Here is a 21,225-nt window from a genome sequence, read left to right as displayed (position 1 = left end):
CTAGAAACCGCACCGATATGGCCACACAAATAACTGCTAATTTTGTTAATATACCAACGTCATCGGCCCCTTCTGAAAAATGGGAGAAACCGAACTTTTGTTTTCGAGTTAGGATTTATTTGACAAAAGTTGGGAAAGTTAAAAGTTAATTGTTTATATTTCCCTCTCCCTTTTTAAAATTCATGTTACTCGTGAATATTTAATTTAATTTAATTCAGAAATTGTAATGAATTTGGATATTTGATCGCGAACATGAGTTTATTAAGAATTTAAAATTAATATTTATAACATGGATTTTAAAGCTCTATTTCGAAATATTTCTGTAAACTGAAGGTAATGCATGTTTAGCAATTAGAAACAGGAGTGTCTTAATACCCTGAACGAAAAGTTTTCTTTTTTTTTAATACAGTTATTACACTTCAATAACATATAATGTTAAATAATTAATTTTATATTTTTTGCCCATCTTTCATAATATTATTTATATAGCTCATTCTCAAAACTATGGGAACTTTGCTTTAAAAAAATGGCTTTTCTTTAAAGAATTTATAAGATTTTCTTATAAACTCTAATATCTTTAAAAACAGTGTAATGTGTGTGTGTATATATATATATATATATTTGTGTGTATATATATATATATATATATATATATATATATATATTGTGTATATATACACATTACTCCTTATTCTTTATTTAACAATTATATATATATATATATATATATATATATATATATAATTGTTAAATAAAATAAAATTTTAATTAAAAAAAGTATCAAAAAATTTGTATGCAAATTATTATTTATTTATTTATTTATTCTTATTTATTCTTATTGATATGATTTGTTATTAATAGTATTTTTAGAAAATCATATAAATATCAAAATTTTCAACAAACATTTCCAAAGTTGCTCAGAACCCTGGTTGAAAATTACTAATATAGCCATGATGAATTTTTTGATTTCTTATCCCTAAATTATGTAATTTTATTTGTGTAAAACTTATTATTTATTAATATTAGTTTAATCAAATATCATTTATAATCATATCTTTCTAGATTTTAAAACTAGAGAAAAAATGAAATTGCACATTCCTCAGATATCATGGCATGGCAGACTTCCAATTCTTAGTATTGACTTCCAGATCTGTAAAGGAACAGTATATCGACTAGCCACAGGTGGAACAGACAACCATATTCTGGTTCGTATAAAGTATTATTTTATATTAGAAAAGGTAATAAAATTGAGATTTAATTTTAGAATTCATAGGTAATTTTTGCATAGTTTTAGAGAGTTTGGATATGAAACATTTTTTAAATGAAAAATGAAATTCTAGTTTTTTCACATATATTTCATTATAAATTTCCATTTTTATGGTGCAATAACTCAACAGATGAATTATAATGTGGAAAATTATACTAGCAGCATGTATCCTAACTTCAAAATATATTTAAGTCCCTATTTGGGACAATATGATAAAATCTAATTTAATTCAGGTTAATATTAATCAGTCACCATTATGGATTAGTGACAGCCTTATTTCAAGGAGGAGTGATATAAAATATAAAGATATAATAATATTCATATAGTGAAAGGAAGCCACAGGCTTTTGCTGCACTGACTGGTGGAGGAACCAGTAGATAAGAAAATATAACTTCCCTCCTCACATAGGTAACTATCCAGTTGACCTTTAAATTTATTCGAACTGTCAGCTTCAATGACCTACAAAGGCAACCTGTTCCAGCAATCAGAAACTCGGCTAAAGGAAACTTGCAATCTAGTCTGAACCTCTTTCCCTGTAATTTGAATTTATGTCCCCGAGTTTTGGAATTCTCTGTACCGGTGAAAATTCCACCTTCGTTCATTCTATTACCGCATCTCAGAGCCTTATAAACCTCAATCAAGTCACCTCTGAGGTGCCTGACTGTCAAGCTGTGTAACCATGTCATAACACACAACATGGTTTTAAGGGAATGTTTTAAGTTAGTTAAACATAATTATGTTTAAGTTAGTTAAACAATTTTCCCCTAACTTAGTAGGCTATTTTGACGATGTTGAAGGCAAGTCAGAAATAGATATTAAAAGAAATTAATGAGGGAAAAAGTGCTAGTAAGATATATAAATAAAGATGACATGATATTATATAAACACTATCTTAGTGACAACCCTAACACAGGACAAAGTCCTACCAAAAGCCATGGAATACTGGTTTTCAACAACGCATGTATTTATTCAAAATAATTAATAATTTGTTACTTCGGCGCATTTTGGAAGGCTTTCTAATAATTTTTTGATAAGAAAGGCCGAAATATTATGCTCCTCAAACATTTATGAGTTACACTAACAAAGAGAGCTGCCTTCACTTTATTGCATGTTTCCTTGAAGTTGCTACAATGTAGGACACACAGAATTGTCCAAAACATCACTATAAGAGCCATTAATCTCGGTTCCATGCACTCCAACAAGTGAGCCTAGCCAGTACAATAAGAAACACCTATGAACTACAACTCCTCCAAACTTCACAGTTGGACAACACAGTCACGTAGTAATCATCCTCTAGGCATTTTGCATACAGAAACATGTCCATCAAGCTGAAAGCTGTATAGCATGACTCCTGCTGCACACGACCAATTTCTGTTGATTGACAGACTAAGTTTACTGTGCCTTGCAATGTCATTTGGTGATATGCATTAGAATTTGTAACCAAAAGGTTGTAACTACCTCTGTTCCATGAAACATGACATACAACTCTCTACATGCAGAAGTACTTTACAGGCTTGCCTGTAAGCATTCTGAATGTTGCTGTGTCTGCTCACAGCTCCAAATTTGCATTGTCTATGATGTGGTGGCAAGATAAGGTAAACAGCTGTCGCTTTATTTTATGGCTACGTGGGTTCAGTGTCACCTCTGGCCTTCCATTTAGCACATTGCCATTTGTCAATTTCAGAATGAAACTCTGTTAGCTGTTTCTATGTGTTTATCGTTCAGTGTATACTTTTGAAATGAATTCCAGGCTGATCACCTTTATAATGCCAAAATAATTGCATATTTTAATACATACTGTGCCTTACCAAAAGTATTATAGCACCTTTCCCAATGTGGTAAACAATGGAAAAGATGTATGCAAAGCTGAAACAGGTTTAAAAGAGTGTGCAGGCAATAACAGAGATGTCAGAAACAATCAAAATGAGCAAGGAAGTTTATAGTTTCAAAGAGGCTTAATCATGAGAAATTTGTCATTGTTTATGACATCCAAATCTAAGCCTCACAGGATGAACTCTAGACAATACAGTGAGAAGATGGAAGAATGGGAGCAGGATAGGTGTACACAAATAGTCATGTAGGCAAAAAAAAAAAAACAGACTGATAGCAAATGCAAAATGAGAGCAAATCTGTGGAAAACATTATGTTGGAGCTCCGTATATTCACAGAAGTTCCATTAGTGTGACTGCAGGCCACGAGGAGCTGCACGTCATGAGATTTAATGGCAGAACTTGCTCATAAGTCCCCACCTCACACAACAAATGCTAGTGGTCATTTTCAGTAGTGCATAGCAACTGCACTCATCAGTGATACCTAGCTACCAGCCATTGTCCTTCACCCATAGAAGAATTGAAATAGGTGTGTGTAGTTATAAATCATATTACAGTCAAGTTTGTACTTGGAGAATGCTTAGGAAACAGCATCTGTTGTTTCCCAAGCATTGTATTGTGCAATTGTATCTTATTGTGCAATTAAGTTCAAAGGAGTGAGGTTGTGGTTTGCAGGATAAAATCTAAAATCTTCCATGGCTGATGTAGTCATGAAAGATTTTATCTTTTGTACATCTTCATTTGTTTTGAATTATTTATTTATTTTTTTTGTTTTACCAGAAAATCAGAATTTTCTCCTCAAGTCAAATTTAAGTTTGGGAAAAAACAAAAATCAGTCTGGCAGCACTGTCTGGTGAATAAGGTGGGTGCTGCAACAATTTGTACCCACCCTGATTCATTATAGTCATTGTGATTACTGATATATGAGCAGGGAGCATTGTTTTGGTGAAATAAGATGTCTTTTATCAGCATTCTTTTCTTTTTATACTTGATAGCATCTCATAATTGATATAACATATCAGCATGGTATAATTTTATTACAATATGCTTTTTTTTCCCCTTTGGAATCCCAAAATATTGCTGCTAGCACTTCTCCAGCTGATAAACTGTTTTTGACTTCAGTGGCAGTGCTGCACTTTGATGTTTCCATTGTTTGGACTGCTGCTGCTCTGATTCAGACTGATAGTGACTAATCCATGGTTATAAATCATGCCAAAAATTTTTATAGATCTGCTTCGTAACATGCCAACAGTTCAGTGAAGTCTTACAGTAGCCATGTTTTTAATCAGATGTCAGAAGCATGGGACCAATCTTTCAGAAACCTTTAGTAAACCCCCATTCCTTTGCCAGACTTCATGCCCATTTATATGAGATGCCTGTAGCTTGCACCATTTTGTATTGATAATTGCTGGTCTGCCATCATGATATCTTTCTTTGCACCAGTGTTTTCTTGGAAACTAGTCACTTTTGGCCATCCACACAGCAATGATTATCTTGATGCTTGCTATCTTCCCCATTTGAATTCCATAGCCTTAATTGCTTTTGTGCCAGTAAATAGTGTTAAGCCCTTCCTCTCCAGTTATCTCATGTTGGCACGATGTTAAAATTTGTCCATTAAATGAAATAAATAAAATGCACTAAGTTCAGCCGATTCTAAAGCAAAGTGTCATAAAGTTATGGACCTATATTTTTATGAGATGGTACAAAGTTTCCAGTACTCCATTGTGTGCATGCATGGGTGCGCATTCACAAATGTATAAGAAATATGTAAGTTCTGCTTAATGGTAAACTTTTATTTTTCTTCCAATTATAACACAATATTTGGTCATAACCTGGTGGTAGTATCTTGTCACCTGATAGGTGCAGTGGGAAAATATAATCTTGGTGACTCACAGGTTGAGGATTAGTAGGTACATTTTTTTTACCCTCTTCATAGTGTCTTTGGCCTTGTATGACTTTTTTTTTTTTTTTTTTTTGTCTGTTTATATTTTTGTTCACTTTATGTAAGCTAAGTTGGCTTGTGAGGCTACGTGATATTATTTATATTATTCCATTGTGTCTGGCCAAATACAGTACGTTGTGTAGTTGAACACTTTCTCTTCTCAATGGCATATTTTTCATTGTCAAAAAGTTTCTTAAAATTTGCCTCTTGCCTATATAGGGAATTAATAACAAAGAAAATAAAAGAAATTCTGGTAGAGTTTGGCTACAAACAGTAAACAGTTAACCCCAGGGAATTTTCAATTAGAAATTGCCACAAGTACCTTAGAAAAAAAAAGAATATAAATGATTTCATATTTTTAATATTAATGACATACACAAGCAGAATTAATAGAAATTTATTATTATTATTTTTTATTTTTTTGTTGTTGTAAATATTGACTTTTTTTGTTGTTTGAAGTAATGTCGAAGTTTGCTGCAATTAATGTCACCACAAGCTTAAATTTGGCAGCGATTAGTTGTTTCATATTTCTATTTTATGTTATTAACATTTTAATGAAATTTTAAATATAATTAAACTTTTTTCTCATTAAAATTAATATTATTAAAAAATGAAGAAATAAAATTAATAAGCATTGCAGTCTACTGGTAAAAGTTATATTCCATGCAGAATTCAAAAAATTTAACATGGTTTTCAAATATTAGAGTTAAAATCTGGACCTGTCAGGCTTTGTGATATTACTCATGTTGCAAAACAGGGCAGTACCACTCTCAGGTTAAGGACTCCTCCACTTGTGGGGGAGGATTGCCAATTTCCAGTTTACCAAGCATGAAAAATGTAGTAAACCAATAAGCATATACATTACATCTGTGAAGTGTGAGATGCACATACTAAAAACTACTAGGTAGTGTGTTTTCTGATTTTATTTATTTATTTATATTCTGAAATTTTTTTAAGCTTATAATTAAGTAGCAAAGTATTGTCCTATTTGTATCCACATTCTGTATATAATGTGTACTATTAGGTAAATATATATATGCTATGTAATATTTTGGTGTAAGACTTGTTTAGTGTATATTATATTTATAATTATAGTTACCATGTATTGTTCACATACCAACGAAAATTTAAATGTAATTGATAACTTTTTTTTTTTTTTTTTTCATATACTGAATTGGCACCTCCGTAGCCAGGTGGGCAGGAGCAGCAGTGCGTAGCACACGCTTCTTGATCAGACCGGGGTCTGAGCCCGTGACCACCAAATATGGAGGATGCGGAAGGGTCAGGGAATGACCACCGCATATCCCCGGAGCAATATGGCCTTAGTTGCTAATGCTCCTAAAAAAAAAATAAATAAATAAAAAAATATACTGAATTTTTTTCCTGATTTATTGCTTTTTGCAACTTCAAATTACATTAAATAAACCAAGGGATACCTGTATTATAAATGCAGTTATTTTGTTAACATCAACTTAGAACCTTGTGTTGATACCAGTATAAAACTCAACAATATTTGTTCCAGAACCATCAACCACAGCAGAATTGTGCATAGAGGTTTATTATTATTTTTCTCTTCTCCTCAAGCATACTCTAATTTTCTTTCAGAGAACAAATTTTAAAATTTTGTTCTTCAAAATTATTTTTAATTATATATATATAATTTTTTTATTACAACTCCATTTTTACATCACTTACTAAAGAATGTAAATAATCTACACAGATATGGCTTGCAAACCTCAGCAGTTCCTTTGGGCTTGAATTTGTCTCAGACCTCAACAGGCATAATAAACCTGTCAATATTGTTCGATTTTCACCAAATGGTAAGTGATAAACTATCATAATAAATCTGTTGGTAAATCTTAGACCTGACTGGAACCTACTTAAATTTTGATCCCTTTTAAGTAATTCATTTAAAATTACCTGTTTAGTAAAACTGTAATCATGTATTTTTAGTGATTGTATTTAACTTATACAAGCTTAACTAAAGTTTTATATATATATATATATATATATATATATATATTTTTTTTTTTTTTTTTTTCCATTTCCTTGTGCATACTGCTTCCTCTAGCTGAAGTTTTCATATAAACAAAGTGTACAGTAAATGGCATATGAAAACCTAATAGAGGAAATGCTCGAGGAAAAATAAGGCAAAAATACTCTGGCAAGTTTTTGGATTAAGGACATCATTTCCAAGCTATAATGCACAAAAGTTTTGGGACTTCGCTCCTGTTTTTGGGTGAAGCTCTCTTGGTCAATGCAGTGTTTAATTAGGACTTGGACATTGATGGTTACCATATATTGTTTACCCAGTAGAAACCTTCACTGTCAATGTAAGCTACCTGTAGGATTTTATTTAAATGAAGCAATTTGTAGGGTTTCCTTTGAATGAAGCAGCTGCCCCTTTGACTATATGTGCCTGGAGCACAGTTCTCCTCCTATCTATGACTCCATCTGATTACTTGCTCAATCTGTGGTTAAGGCACTACGATGATACTTACATCTGGCTGATGCTGGGCCAGTGTATTCCCGAGCAGCTGCAGTGGAATTGCATTCACATGCACCACCAACGTCAAGTATGTCTCACAGTATTGCTTCAGCAAGGAGGCAGTTGTTCTTATGTTCACTCTTTTCCCAAGTGTCTTTGAGCTAATTGAAGAGATTTCAGCATTGCTGAGTTCCTTAAATACATTCTATCACTTCCTCTAAATTATGAGGCTGGGCCGAACCTGCTCTGCTTTTGCTTGAATGAGTATAGCAGTGATCAAGTCTGGGCTTAGGCAGAGGTCATATCATTCAAATTTGCCCAACAACAGGAAATGATGTTATAAATGTTTCATGTGCTATACCTTAGAAATGATGCCCTTTATCTAAAAATGCACCAGATTATTTTTGCCTTAGTTTATCTGAAGCATTTGACCCATTTGATTTTCATATGAGTTTACTGTGGTGTGTGTGATGCACTTTGAAACATATAGGCTATTTTAAAGTATGGGCAAAAAATTCTGAAATGAATTCTAGAACCCAAAAAAAAAAAATGTGTCCAGTTCTAAACAATTATGGAGCTATGAATATGAAATTTGAAATATAGCAGAAGAGTTTTGAATGGTAAAGAAAATAATAATAAAAAAAATTAGCAGTCATGTACTGTGTTTGCATATTCTTTTTTATTATGTTTTTGACATTTATAACTCCATAGTCATTGTTGTTTTTTTAAAATCAAGTAACCATAGTTCCACATCTGTTCAAAATTGGAGCCCTTTCTTTCTTTTAATGTTCAAAATTGATGAGCTCTTTCTTTTAATGAGCCCTCAACTATGTCCTAGAATTTTTTGCACATACTTTTTAAACACCATGCATATCCTAGAGCAGTGGTTCCCAAACCTGGGTAAATTACCCAAAATTGGGTAAAAGTGGTTTTTCTTTGGGTAACATCACACCTCGGAATACACATTAAAATTTACCGTAAAAGTGTAGAAGTACTCTGAAGAAAGTGATCAGTCAGTTGCACCGATACTCTAAAACAGCCTAACGAGTATTTATTTGCTACTTAATAAATACACCATACGCTTGTTATTAGATTCAATCATTTTTGCTGCACTCACATGCACGTGGCGAATCGACAAAATACATCTACACATACTGCCCCCCCCCCTAAATTTTAGACTAGACGACTAGTCTAAACTTTAGGTGCAGTGTGAGGTATGTATCGTGCTGGCTGTGTTTATAAATCGTACCGTACACATTTGGAAAAGGTAATCTTCATTATATTATTTTTAGTTTATTTAAAATAATATAATGAATATTCAAATCCTAATTTTCATCTTTTTTCCCCTAAGTCCTTATGTGCCAGACTTCATTGAGCTAGGTTTCGCCTATATTGAAGACAAGTGAGTCGTTAAACCACGGTGTGTTTTGTCGTCTGCCATTCTATGCAATGAGTCATTGAAAAAGAGTAAGCTCCAAGACCATATGAAGCAGAAACATCCAACATTGTTGTCCAAGCCTCCATCATATTTTCAATGTTTAGAAGGGATTATAAAGAAACAGTGACTTACTAACAAGGATTCCAAAACAGTTAATCAAAAGGATGTGGCAAAAGCAAGCGTTGAAGTGGCTTACCTGATTGCAATATCAAAGATGCCACACACAATCCGTCACCACCAAATACGGAGGATACGGAAAGGTCAGGGAATGACCACCGCATATCCCTGGAGCAATATGGCCTTAGTTGCTAATGCTCCTAAAAATCAAATAACAACAACAACAACAACAGCCACACACAATACGGGAAACGCTCATCTGGCCAGCTGCTATTCGCATCAATGAAACAATGAAGCAACGCAACCCCAAAATTCTGTCAACACATTGTATGATTCACCACCAAGTTCTGGCCGTCTTCCTCTAGTTCTTGTTCCTGAACTAGAGGAAGTCATGAAAAATGTCATTACCATAGTGAACTTAATCAAGGCAGGCACTTTAAATACAAGACTCTTCAGAACCTTGTGTTCCGAAACTGATTCATTACATAAGAACCTTGTTTTCTATGCAGAAACATGTTGGCTCTCAAGAGGGAATGTTCTGAATCGCTTTTGGGAGCTGAGGACTGAAATTGAGATGTTTTTGGTTGAAAAGAAGCTGCTCTTGTTGAAAGAATTTCCAACGTGAAGTGGTTAGCTCAGCTTGGTTATTTAGTTGATATTTTCTCCAACATGAATGCACTTAATCTGCAACTTCAAGGAAAAAAGGAAAATAGGATTTCTGCAAGTGAAAAAATAACAGCATTTCAAGAAAAGCTCGAGTATTGGCTAAAAAAGGCAGAGCAAGATAAAATTGCATCCTTCCCCACCCTTTCTTTGTTCTTGGAGGATGCTGATGGGGTTGATTTCAGTGAAATCAAGGATGACATGATCACCCACTTAACAAAACTATCTTTGTGTTTCAAAGAATACTTTCCTGAACTAGAAAGGTCTATATATCAGTGAATTGTAAACCCATTTCTGTTTGACTTGACTGAAATCCCGAATAGTGTTAACGGTTTTGCAGAGCAAATGATGTAGCTTAGGTCAAGCAGTCGGTGCAAAATGTTATTTGAAGAAAAGAAGGACCATTTGGAGTCTTTCTGGTTAACAATTCATGATGAATATCCTGTGGTAGCTGGGGAGGCCATGATACAATTATTGCCATTTCCAAGCACTTACATGTGTGAAGTAGGATTTTCCACTCTTGCCTTCATAAAGAGCACAAAACGAAACTGTTTGCTGAACCCCGAATACGATGTGAGGTGAGCTCTGTCTCCAATTGCTCCCAATTTTGCGGAACTAGTAAATAAGATGGACCAGTGGCATTATACTCATTAGTTGGGACCTGGGTGATGAAATATTCATGGTGAATAATTACCAAATTTTTTTGTGGCTGCTAAAATGTTTAGAGATGTTAAAAATAAAGACATTACATCAAACATATTGTTTGCTTCCTATTTTTTACCGATCTCTCTTCACTTTTCATGTATGTTTTCTGTGCAGTTAGTGTTTTACTTACATTGGGTAAAAAGGACTTTCTGATAAGTGGTTTTGGGTAATGAAGGAAAAACGTTTGGGAAGCATTGTCCTAGAGTGAACCATCCTCGGGAACAGAGGAATGGCAAAAAATTTGAAAATTAATTTATCAGCAGGAATTGCATTCATTACAAGCCCTTTGGTTTAGATGGATGAATTTCTAGTTTTGCTGTAGCTGATCCAAAATTCCTAAAGAAAGCAAAATAGTGTCATGGCTGTGCTACTAGAGATTCAATTGGATATCAATGAATGAACTAGTTACTATGTTTTGACAAGCCCATTGTTAAGACAGTAGCAGGGCAGTTTATAATCAATTGGACAGTTTACTATTACTTGATTAGCAGTGGTGCACTTCTGTACAATAACATATAAACATTGCATTGCTATTATTTTGCTTTCTTTAGGAATTTCAGGAATTCTGTCAGTTTCCTAATTGTCTTTACATTACAAAATACCAAGTGGCTACAATTAAATTATCCCTATTTTGGAGTTGTTGCCTGGGCACAATCTAATGGAGGAAATGGAACCAAATTTGGTTCATATATTCTTCAGAAGGTCTGAAAGAGAATTATATTAAAAATAAAATTAGTTCCAAAAACATCACCAGCAAAAAGTTCTGCTGTGATTAGTATCTTACATGATCTGCATGATGGCTTGCATATTGCAAATGAAGGGCATGCCGATAACATTGTCACTTATTGCTTGATAGTTTCACATAATAGTATTATTGGGCAACACACAACATGATTGTTGTCAAGCACATTAGCACAACATTAATGGTATTAGCATTAGCATTAGCAGAGGCATTTGATGCAAGAAAGCAAGCTTATGCAGCATCAGCCAAAAAAAAAAAAAAAAAAAACCCACTTCCACTTCACCCCTCTGTTCATTCAAAATACCTGTCCAGCTGAGCCTTAAACTTATTTAGGCTATCAACCTCCACTACAAGGGATGGAAGTCTGTTCCACCAACCAACCACCCGCTGGCTAAAGGCAAATTTCTGCACGTCTATCCTACATCTGTCTTTCCTCAATTTGAATTTATGCCCTCTCAGGTGATTATTCTGAGCTAGAGGAAGAATCCCATCAGCATTGAGCATGCTCAAACCATTCAAGGCTTTATACACCTCTATCAGATCACCTCGCTGGTGCCTAGTCTCCAGACACTGTAATTTGCAAAACTTAAGCCTTTCTTCGTAAGAGCACCCCTTTGTTCCATTCACTAATCTTGTTGCCCTTCTCTGTACTCGTTCCAGCAGCTCTACATCCTTCTTGAAATGAGGCCTCCAGACCTGTATACAGTACTCTAGGTGTGGCCTGACCATTGCCTTATACAAGGGAATAATCACCTCCTTATCCCTGCTGGAAAAATTCCTGTATATATCATTGACAACACTCTTGCAGCCCGTCTGCACTGCTCAGAGAACTTCATATCTGCCTGCACAACCACCCCCAAGTCCCTTTCATTCTCTACCACTGTCAGTGTAGTACCACAGAGTTGATACGTTGCTCTGGGGTTGCTGTTTCCCATGTGTAGTACTTTACATTTGTCAATGTTAAACTTCATTTGCCACCTCTCAGCCCATCTGTGAGTAGATATACGTGAGTATATCTACTCACGTAACACTGCTCTGCACTGAAATAGAAAGAAATGATTTTTTGCAGTTTGCTGAGACAATCTCATCTCCTGAGTTGGGTGGATTTTTTTTTATTTATGAATTGAAATGCCAAAAGACAAATGATTGAATATGATTAAAATATATTGGGGGAAAAAGAAAGATTTCACCTGGTAAGAGTTCCGACCTAGTCAGGAACCACAAGACAGCATCTGAGACACCCAAGGAACATGCCATCCAGATAACCTCCAAACCTACCAGACGGCTGAATTGTGAAAGATTTGCCCTATGCTGCTATTCAGACTACTAACAAAGTACTTACTTCATTATCACACTGTAATAGAGGCAAAAATGGTTCAATAGTATAGCTACTTCAGATATGTTTGCTACTTTTGTCCTCAGTTTTTTTAGTAAACTTCCATAAAGAAAAAGTTTTATTTTCATCTTTAGTGGAATCTCTTTCAGTGGCTTACTGCCATCAACAGTAGGTTTGAGGCCAGCCCAAGTTGTTTTCTTTTCCATGTCTGCCCCCCCCCCCCCACCACCAACATGAAAATCTTGATTTCTCTGTAGGAAACTTGATATTTGGTAGTATATTCCCTGCTGCTGTTTATTTCAGTTTCCAGATCTGTTCCTCTACTAGGTTATTTTTAACTTTTTTTTCTTTTGGTATATTTAATTTATTTGTTTAATTTATAATGTTATGTTTTTCTATAAATTGTCAATTAGGCTGGTCCCATTTCTGAATAATTTTTCATTAGATAATGCTGTGTGGGATCTTAGGAAAATTTCTTCTCAGGCTTCTTTTTGTCTTTGGCTACTGGGTAAGTATGTAGTTTGCATGGCATAGGACCACAGCCTTTCAATCCATCCCTTTAGAAGGTTTAGAGGTTATTAATTTAAAATGCTATGTCTCTTTGGTTGTTTCAAATGCTGGTGCCTTGTGGCAGGTGAAATCCTTTTCTCTTTTTTTTTTTTTCATATTTTAATATATTTTAATTGTATTCAATCACTTGTTTTGGAATTTTAGTTTAGAAAAAAAAATAATAATAATAAAATAAAATGGCAAATCATGTAACGCAAAGGAGACAAGTTGTCTCAGCAAGCTGAATGCACTTTTGTATGTTTCCAAAAGTCATTTATTTCTATTTCAATGCAGATCAGTATGATGTAAATAGATTGTAATTCCTGCATATTTGTTCCTTTTTCTTGCACACTTGATAAAATTAATTGTGTAGTACTTCCTATTCTAAAAAGCAGTGTCAGATTCATCAATGAGTATTTGATATCTGCCTCTGTCTGTGGTCTAGCAGAACCTCAAACCAAGTAATATCATGGTCAAATACAAAATTTAACATATCAAGGGGTGATGCATTTAATGTGCTGTGTGATGCTGTCCTTTCATGGCTGCTGGTTTTGGAAAGTTGCCACAGTATGGCTTATCCATTAAGTAGCCCCAGAGCCAAAAGTTGCAAGGAGTGACATCAGGCAGTCAAAATAGCCATACTGTGGTGAAATGAGCAAACAATTCTCCTTTCACTTATGGAATGACAGTCATCACTAACATGCTTCACTACTCTTTGGCTGTAACTGAACCTGTTGCAAGTCTAGTAGAATGATTTTCCTCAAAAAAACATGAGCTAATAATGAAGATAGCGTGGGTAACACCATGGCTATAAACTTTATAGCTTACTGACTATAAAGTGTATGTCAGAGCTCTATTTAAATACTAAATACAGTAGACTCTAGATTTTCTGGGATAGATGGTAAAATAAAAATCCCAGTTAATCCAAAAATACATTAAGTCTCCGACATACGTTCCAGGACTTCTTACATAAGTCAAGTTTTACGTAACTCGGGAATGACTAATAAAATATTGCTCCTACATCTGTGATATGCCAAAATTACAAAAACCACATAATATCCTCAGATATTATGTGGTTTTTGTAATTTTGTTACAAAATAATCAGAAGAATGAAGAAAAATAGTTACATGTTTTTCAATTAGTTAGTTATATATTTTTTATATATTAGTTATATATATATATATATAATTTTCTGATTCAACTCGATCGCTTTCCTTTTCTTGATAAATTTACTAGTACCGTTGTCACTTATTCTCTTAGTCGTGCCGACTAAGAGAATAAGTGACAACAGTCAAAATGAAATTTTCTGAAAAGAACTTCACAGGGTTAAAGCAAAAACTCACTATTATCACCCCATGCAAGCTAACATTTTACTAAAACACATTTCTGGAGGTCACTACCATAAAACAATAAAAACAATTTGCCCTTTCCAGGTTATTGGGCTTTTCTGTTAGTGCAATTCATTATAAACGTGTAGTAAACTCGATCATATTGCATTTGCAGTAATACCATAGCTGGAATTCTGTGGGATTTTACGTTGTTATGGTGGAATGTGTGTCCCCTTCACTGAAATCATCAGTCATATAAAAAACAAATAAATTTTCAGAATCTTGTCTTCATTCCTATTTTTAAAGCCTGTTCCTCCATATCTCGCTTGTGCAATTTGTGCATGCCATGATCGTCAGTATTGATTGCTTATTATTATTATTCTGTTTTAAATTTTACAATCGTGAAAAAATAAATAAATTTATGAGTGAAAAAAATTAACTTAAGTTCGAAGTTACGTAAGTCGGGGGTTACTATATCCAAAAATGTTCAGCAACCTTATAAAAAATATGGCGATAGATAAAAAACTTACTATGCACTATTTGCGTGTCCAATACGATGCTTCCCTTTATTTTTTACAATGTCGCGTATGGTTTGATCACCAACATTATAATGGTTCATTAAAGATTTAACGGATGCACCGTTTTCAAGCTTTTGAAAATTTCAAGTTTTTGTTTAATTGAAAGTACCATAACTTTTTTTTCTCTTTCCAGTGCAATAGAACATAATTGAAGCAATGCACTAAAACAAGGCTAAACATTTGTTCTCTTTTTTTTTTTTTTTTTTGAGCATTGGGTGTGAAGACAGTGGGGGTTGCAAGATAATAATCTCCCAATGACGACTTTATAATGCCCTGCTTGTTGCTTATTTACAACTTGCAAAACATCTGTTTATACCAATTCTAGCGGCGCCTCCGTAGCCAGGTGGGAAGGAGCAGCAGTGCGTAGCACACGCTTCTTGATTAGACCGGGGTTCGAGCCCGTCACCACCAAATACGGAGGATGCGGAAAGGTCAGGGAATGACCACCGCATATCCGGGAGCAATATGGCCTTAGTTGCTAATGCTCCTAAAAACCAAATAACAAACAAACAAACCTATTCTAGTTATTATTTGAATTTTATGATTTCTGGTTGATTTTTTTTTTTTTTATTATTATTATTTTTTTATTTGGAGTCTTGAAGTGTCCCGGTTAAACCGATCCTGGTAAATCAAGAGTCTGCTGTATAAGAAAAACTGCTATTTAAAAAAAATGAATTTAGACAGGCATCTAAAGACAGGAGTGCAGCCAGCGGGTTGGCGAGTGGTTAACAAACATGTTTCTTTGTTGTTCCCTTCTCATCTTGCACTTTACATATATTTATTTATATATTTGTTGTATGTATTTATTTGTATTAACAATTTTTTTTTTTTTTTTTTTTTTTAGGTGAGATTTTGGCTTCTGGAGATGATGGTATTTATTTTTTGAGTTAATTTTGTTTGATAACATATCAAATTTTAGAAATTCTTACTTTGAAAATTTAAATGTTTATTTGCTCTTAACTCTCCTTTTTTGTTTATTTCATGAAAATTTTTAATATAAATTTCTTATTTACTGGAAAAATTATACACTGCATTATATTGCATAATTTAACTAATTTAATAAGTTAACAATTATGTTATATATAATAATAGCAAATTAATGTGCTTGTTATTTGTTAATTAGCAATGAAAATTCATTGCTAATTAATATCACTCCTATACCTTTGAACAGTCAAGGTGCTTCCACAAAGATGAGATCAGTGTAGCCATTCATCATAGTGCCTCTTTGGACCATCAAATATTCACCGCAAATCATTTTTCCTAATAGAGACATGTTGGAAGCATGCTTCTCATTGTCTCAAAATGAGAACAACGGCAAGAATTAGTTTCAAGGCTACATCTCGGTTTATGTATAAAGAGGATATTGGTCCATTTGTCTTGACTTCAGAGACGTTATTTTTTACACTAAGTTAAGCAGATTTTCCTGTGGGAGGGGGAGAATAAAAGTCACTAGCTGTTCCACATAATATTCTCTTTCCTGGGGTTTTCTATGTACACAGTTTGAAAAAAAAAAATACTCTATTAAAATTCAAGATGGTGTAATGCCTGACCAGCCTTGAGCTTACCTCCAGGATAAACCAAACTTGAATTTGGTTTTTTGTTGCCATAACCTTGAAATTATCATTCTGGACACATTTAAGGCAGTAATCACCTCAGCTTGTGACCGTCATCATCCCTCCATTAGTTATCTTTGTTCCAAATCTTCCAGATAGCCATGTGTCAGCCTAAATCAAGAGAAACCCTAATGAAAGCATTTTCATTAGATTAGAAATTAGTAGTGGTAATGTGTTTATACCTAGCCTGACTTATGTTTCCAGAGTTTAAAATTTGATATCATAGTCATATTCCTTTTGTTAAACCATATTGGGATATCAAATTTTATTTAAAAAATTTTTGCAATCTCACAAATAAAAAAAAAACATGGACAACTAAACTTTTGGACATCAGTGTAGTACTGGTATACACTATTGAACACAATTCATGTAAATCTGTCCTCCATAATAGTATGGCATTTTTGTCACTTGTTTTGAGAAGTCTGGTTTTGAGTCTCCTCATAGACTGGAGGAATTTCTAAAGGCCTCTTTGAGTGGGCTGTTGTTAGCTGATCTCTGGCAGAGGGAGTAGTCCCTTTGAGTTAGTCTAGGTTTTTCAATCCATGAACACACTCTTCTACAGACTTAATACCCAGATGGCACAATATGGCCAAAGTCATTGATTCACTTAAAATCCAACAATATGTAAAATCATACATCTCAGTGAAGACTGATTTATACTGGAGAATAATGTATCTTTATTTTTTTTTACTTTTAGAGGCATCATTAATTTTGTGGAAGCAACAAGAAAGAGATATTATTGAAGTGGAAGAAGATTGTCAAAACAAAGAGCATTGGACTCCTTTTAAGATATTGAGGTATTATAATTATGTGTTTAACTTGGTAAAGATTTTTTGAAGTTGCCAGTTTTTAATACTTGTTTTCAGTTCTGTTTTGAGTATTCTAATCAAGCTGTTTGTATTACTGGAATCTTAACTCCTCCCCTTCCCCCAAACATACAGATTTATGTAATACTTGAATTCTATCAATCACAGTTATTGTTGTTTGGTTTTTAGGAGCATTAGCAACTAAAGCCATATTGCTTGAACCCCGGTCTAATCAAGAAGCATGTGCTACGCAGGCGCCATTAATCACAGTGTACCATAGACCAATTTTCCAACCTTCTTTTTCAGATATGGACCACATTTATATTTTGAGGTAAAGGCCACAGACCGCAAAATATTAAACTATACATGTAAATATATTAACTATTTTTTAAATACAATGATATATATACTTAACATATGTAGTGTTCATAGGTCATGGGCATACCTGCTGGTGAAAAAAAGCTTTGTTTTGTTGTCAAGTCCTGTAGGGTACTTTCATAAGGTATATGGAATGCAGGTTGGGAAACATTGCCATAGTCAACAATGTTTACATATTTAGTTTTTCACTTGGAATTCAAATTTATAGTGTAAGATTTTAAAAAATTGCATATCATCCATTGTATTTTGCACTGTAAAATATTTTTTAAGTTCTTTTGTTTAAAGTTAGGGAATCTTTCTCTTCCCAGGGGACACTTGGATGACATTGCTGATTTAAGTTGGTCACCTGATGGTAATCAATTAATTTCAGGGTCTGTGGATAACACTGCAATTGTCTGGGATATTCAGAAAGGTGGGTGTTTTCATTTGCTCTTAAAAGTAACATGTATGTGTGAGTTAAGCAATGCATTTAAGTAGAAGCAAATTATATAAATATAAAATGCATGCCAACACAGAAACAGAGTTATCAGTTATATGCAAGCTTTAATGACATTCTGAGGACGGATTAGCTAATGAGGAGTTTTTGCTCATATGCAAAGGCATGTGAATACTCATGTGGAGAGAAGTTTTTCAAAAAAGCGATTTTTTTGTCATTAATTTGTGGTGAATTTTTTTGGAGTTACACTGTTGCTTGTGAGAAAGTGGCAACACTTTGTTAACATTTTCTCTCTCTCTCTCTCTCTCTCTCTCTCTCTCTCTCTCTCTCTCTCTCTCTCTCTTTGCTAATTGCAATTCAGCTTAATAAATCACACACCTGTCTTATGTAGACAAAGGAAGTGTGTCATCTTAAGTTAGTGGCTGACTGTGGTCCTGGGATGATGTACTTGAATACCCCTGTGACAAAACCTGTATGTTTCCACATAAAATGCATGGCACTTAGCTGTTGCTGGTTTATTGGCTACAGTAAAAAGTTACAATAAAGTTTTAGCCCTTTCGGTTGCATGCATGAGTGGTCTCCCCACCCATACCTGGAGAGATCTCTCATATTGTGGAGTTATACTTCATAACTGGGTTGTCACTCATATCACCAGGGTACCTACCCACCCACCAATGAGAGGCCAACAAGCTTCAAAACTGTGCTTTCTGGGTGGTGGTATCCGCCGAGAATGAGTGGTCTCCCCACCCATACCTGGAGAGATCTCTCATATTGTGGAGTTATACTTCATAACTGGGTTGTCACTCATATCACCAGGGTACCTACCCACCCACCAATGAGAGGCCAACAAGCTTCAAAACTGTGCTTTCTGGGTGGTGGTATCCGCCGAGAATAAGTAACATTAGTCTTCTCTACTGGAGAAGCGTTGCTTATTTGATGTAGTGCAATATCGGGGCAGGCAACTCGTGAGAGCTGTCACAATATGAGATGTAACAAAAATGATGCCATTTCACCTACTTCAGTGATTTACTATGAACTAAAATGATGCTTTGCACTAACTTGCTCATTTAGTAAGTTTCCCGTAGTATGAGGCCTTCGGCCCTAAACCCCTTTTAAGTCTTAAATTACTATAATAACTTATAAAGATGGGAGTAATTTTTAATATGACTAATATTTTTTATTCTGTTAAGTAAAGGAACAGTTTTCTTGTTAGTCCAGACTGTGACCAGTATTATTTTAAAATTTCAAAATGATATGATTTTTAATTTTATTGGCATATTTTGATAAAGATTTGGGGTTTTTCTGAAACAGAGAGTAACAAGTGATAATTCTCCATCCTTATATTTCCAGTTCTTGATTGTGTAACAAGCTTTCATCATGCTTTGCCCATTGCTTACTTTTAAAAACTCTTCTGACCGTGGACTGAAGAAGCATTACCTGCTCTCTTGCCTATCAGACTTATTTTCACACAATTGTAAAATTATACTGTAGTTTATTAGTCTTTAGCCTTGCAATATGAGAATTTAAGTGCTTTATTTCAAGGCTAAAAAATCTTTATTCTGTAATTCTGTTGTTATTGGTGCATTGAGTACTGTTGTTATAGTATGGCAGTTTATCATCATATTCCAGTTAATATGGCCTTTATGGTAAATTGTGCATGTGTGTGTGTGTGTGTGTGTGCGCACGCACGCACATGCCTGTTTCATGTTATTAACATAGTCTATAATGATATCTGCTTAGATAGTTATTGACCTGTAAGACTGCCAATCGTCCTTTTGGTATTCATCTCCAAGAGCTACTCATAAAACTTAATATCAAGGTAGACAAGGTTGCCCAAACACCGAAGCAACCCCTTCCACACTGGCATGCTCATGTCCTGGCATGTGACTTGTCCCTTAGAAATTGGGGAAAGTCGGACACTCCATCATCTGTCTACCTGCAGCTTTATTCAGCACACCGAGCTGAACATTCTGACTTCGCACCAGTTTACACAGACGGTTCGAAGTCGGAATCATATGTGGGATCTGCTGCTGTCTTTACAGACACCACTACATCGGAGCAGATTCCCTCTGAATGCAGCATATTTACTGCAGAGCTGCATGCTATAGAGTTAGCCTTGGATCAAATTAGTAAATGCCAATACCAACAGTTCATTTTATATTCCGACTCTCTCAGTGTGTTACAGGCTTTAATATCTATGAGATATAATCCTCATCTGGTTCTGTCTTGTATTCAGCAGAAGATTCACTTTCTCCATGAACGTGAATATGATATCCGCTTCTGCTGGATTCCCAGCCACATTGGGATTAGGGGAAATGATTTGGCTGACACCGCAGCCAAATCAGCAATTCCCAGTAATAATCGCTGCCTGTCAGTCCCCTATACAGACTACAGGCAAATAATACACATGAAGATACACTCCCAATGGCAGGATTCGTGGAATAGACAGACTTCGAATAAATTATATCATATAAAGCCTGTAATTGAACCATGGCAGTCTAGTCTGCGCAGGAATCATAAGGAGGAAGTTGTTCTTGCCCAGACCTGCATAGGACATAGTCATTTGACTCATTCGTTTTTGCTGAGGGCTGATGACCCTCCTATGTGTGAGTCCTGTGGCACAATTTTAACTATCAGACACATTTTAATTGATTGTCCAGATTTTAGTAATATCCGTTTTACCGCTTTTAATCATCTGACTGAGCCGTATACACTCAGTCAGATTTTATCTGACAATGATCATGTGTCTGCTATTTTTAGCTTTTTTAAATCAATAAAGGTTTTTACTTGTATTTAATATTTACTTGTTATTGTTATTTCTTTATTGATTTATCTTTTTTACATTTTATACCTTTGTTATTTTATATTTTGACATGGTGACCTAAGTAATTAGGTCAGTGAAACAAAAATTTTTATATATCACCTGGTTGTGGCGCATTATAGCCTTAGTTGCTAATGCGCCAATAAAACCCAAGAACCAACCAACCAACCTTAGATAGTTATTGAGCTT

At 34.5% G+C, this 21,225-nt stretch overlaps 1 protein-coding gene across 1 annotated transcript in view; it reads left to right on the top strand.

Moving 5' to 3' along the window:
* Window positions 1–1,082: 1,082 nt before the first annotated feature.
* The window catches only part of Caf1-105 (chromatin assembly factor 1, p105 subunit), a 49,730-nt gene continuing 29,587 nt past the window's right edge, over window positions 1,083–21,225 (top strand). The window contains exons 1-5 of the mRNA XM_090378572.1: window positions 1,083–1,238; window positions 6,759–6,858; window positions 15,827–15,853; window positions 17,293–17,392; window positions 18,088–18,191. Coding sequence (XP_090234698.1) covers window positions 1,083–1,238; window positions 6,759–6,858; window positions 15,827–15,853; window positions 17,293–17,392; window positions 18,088–18,191 — 487 coding nt within the window. The remainder of the gene's footprint in view (window positions 1,239–6,758; window positions 6,859–15,826; window positions 15,854–17,292; window positions 17,393–18,087; window positions 18,192–21,225) is intronic.

This window comes from Mastigoproctus giganteus, chromosome 7, assembly GCF_048544385.1.
Source record: "Mastigoproctus giganteus isolate SK-2022 chromosome 7, ASM4854438v1, whole genome shotgun sequence".
Classification (NCBI taxonomy): Eukaryota; Metazoa; Arthropoda; class Arachnida; order Uropygi; family Thelyphonidae; genus Mastigoproctus; species Mastigoproctus giganteus.
The sequence above is the reverse complement of the archived record's forward strand: the minus strand, read 5'-3'. Positions and strand labels throughout refer to the sequence as shown.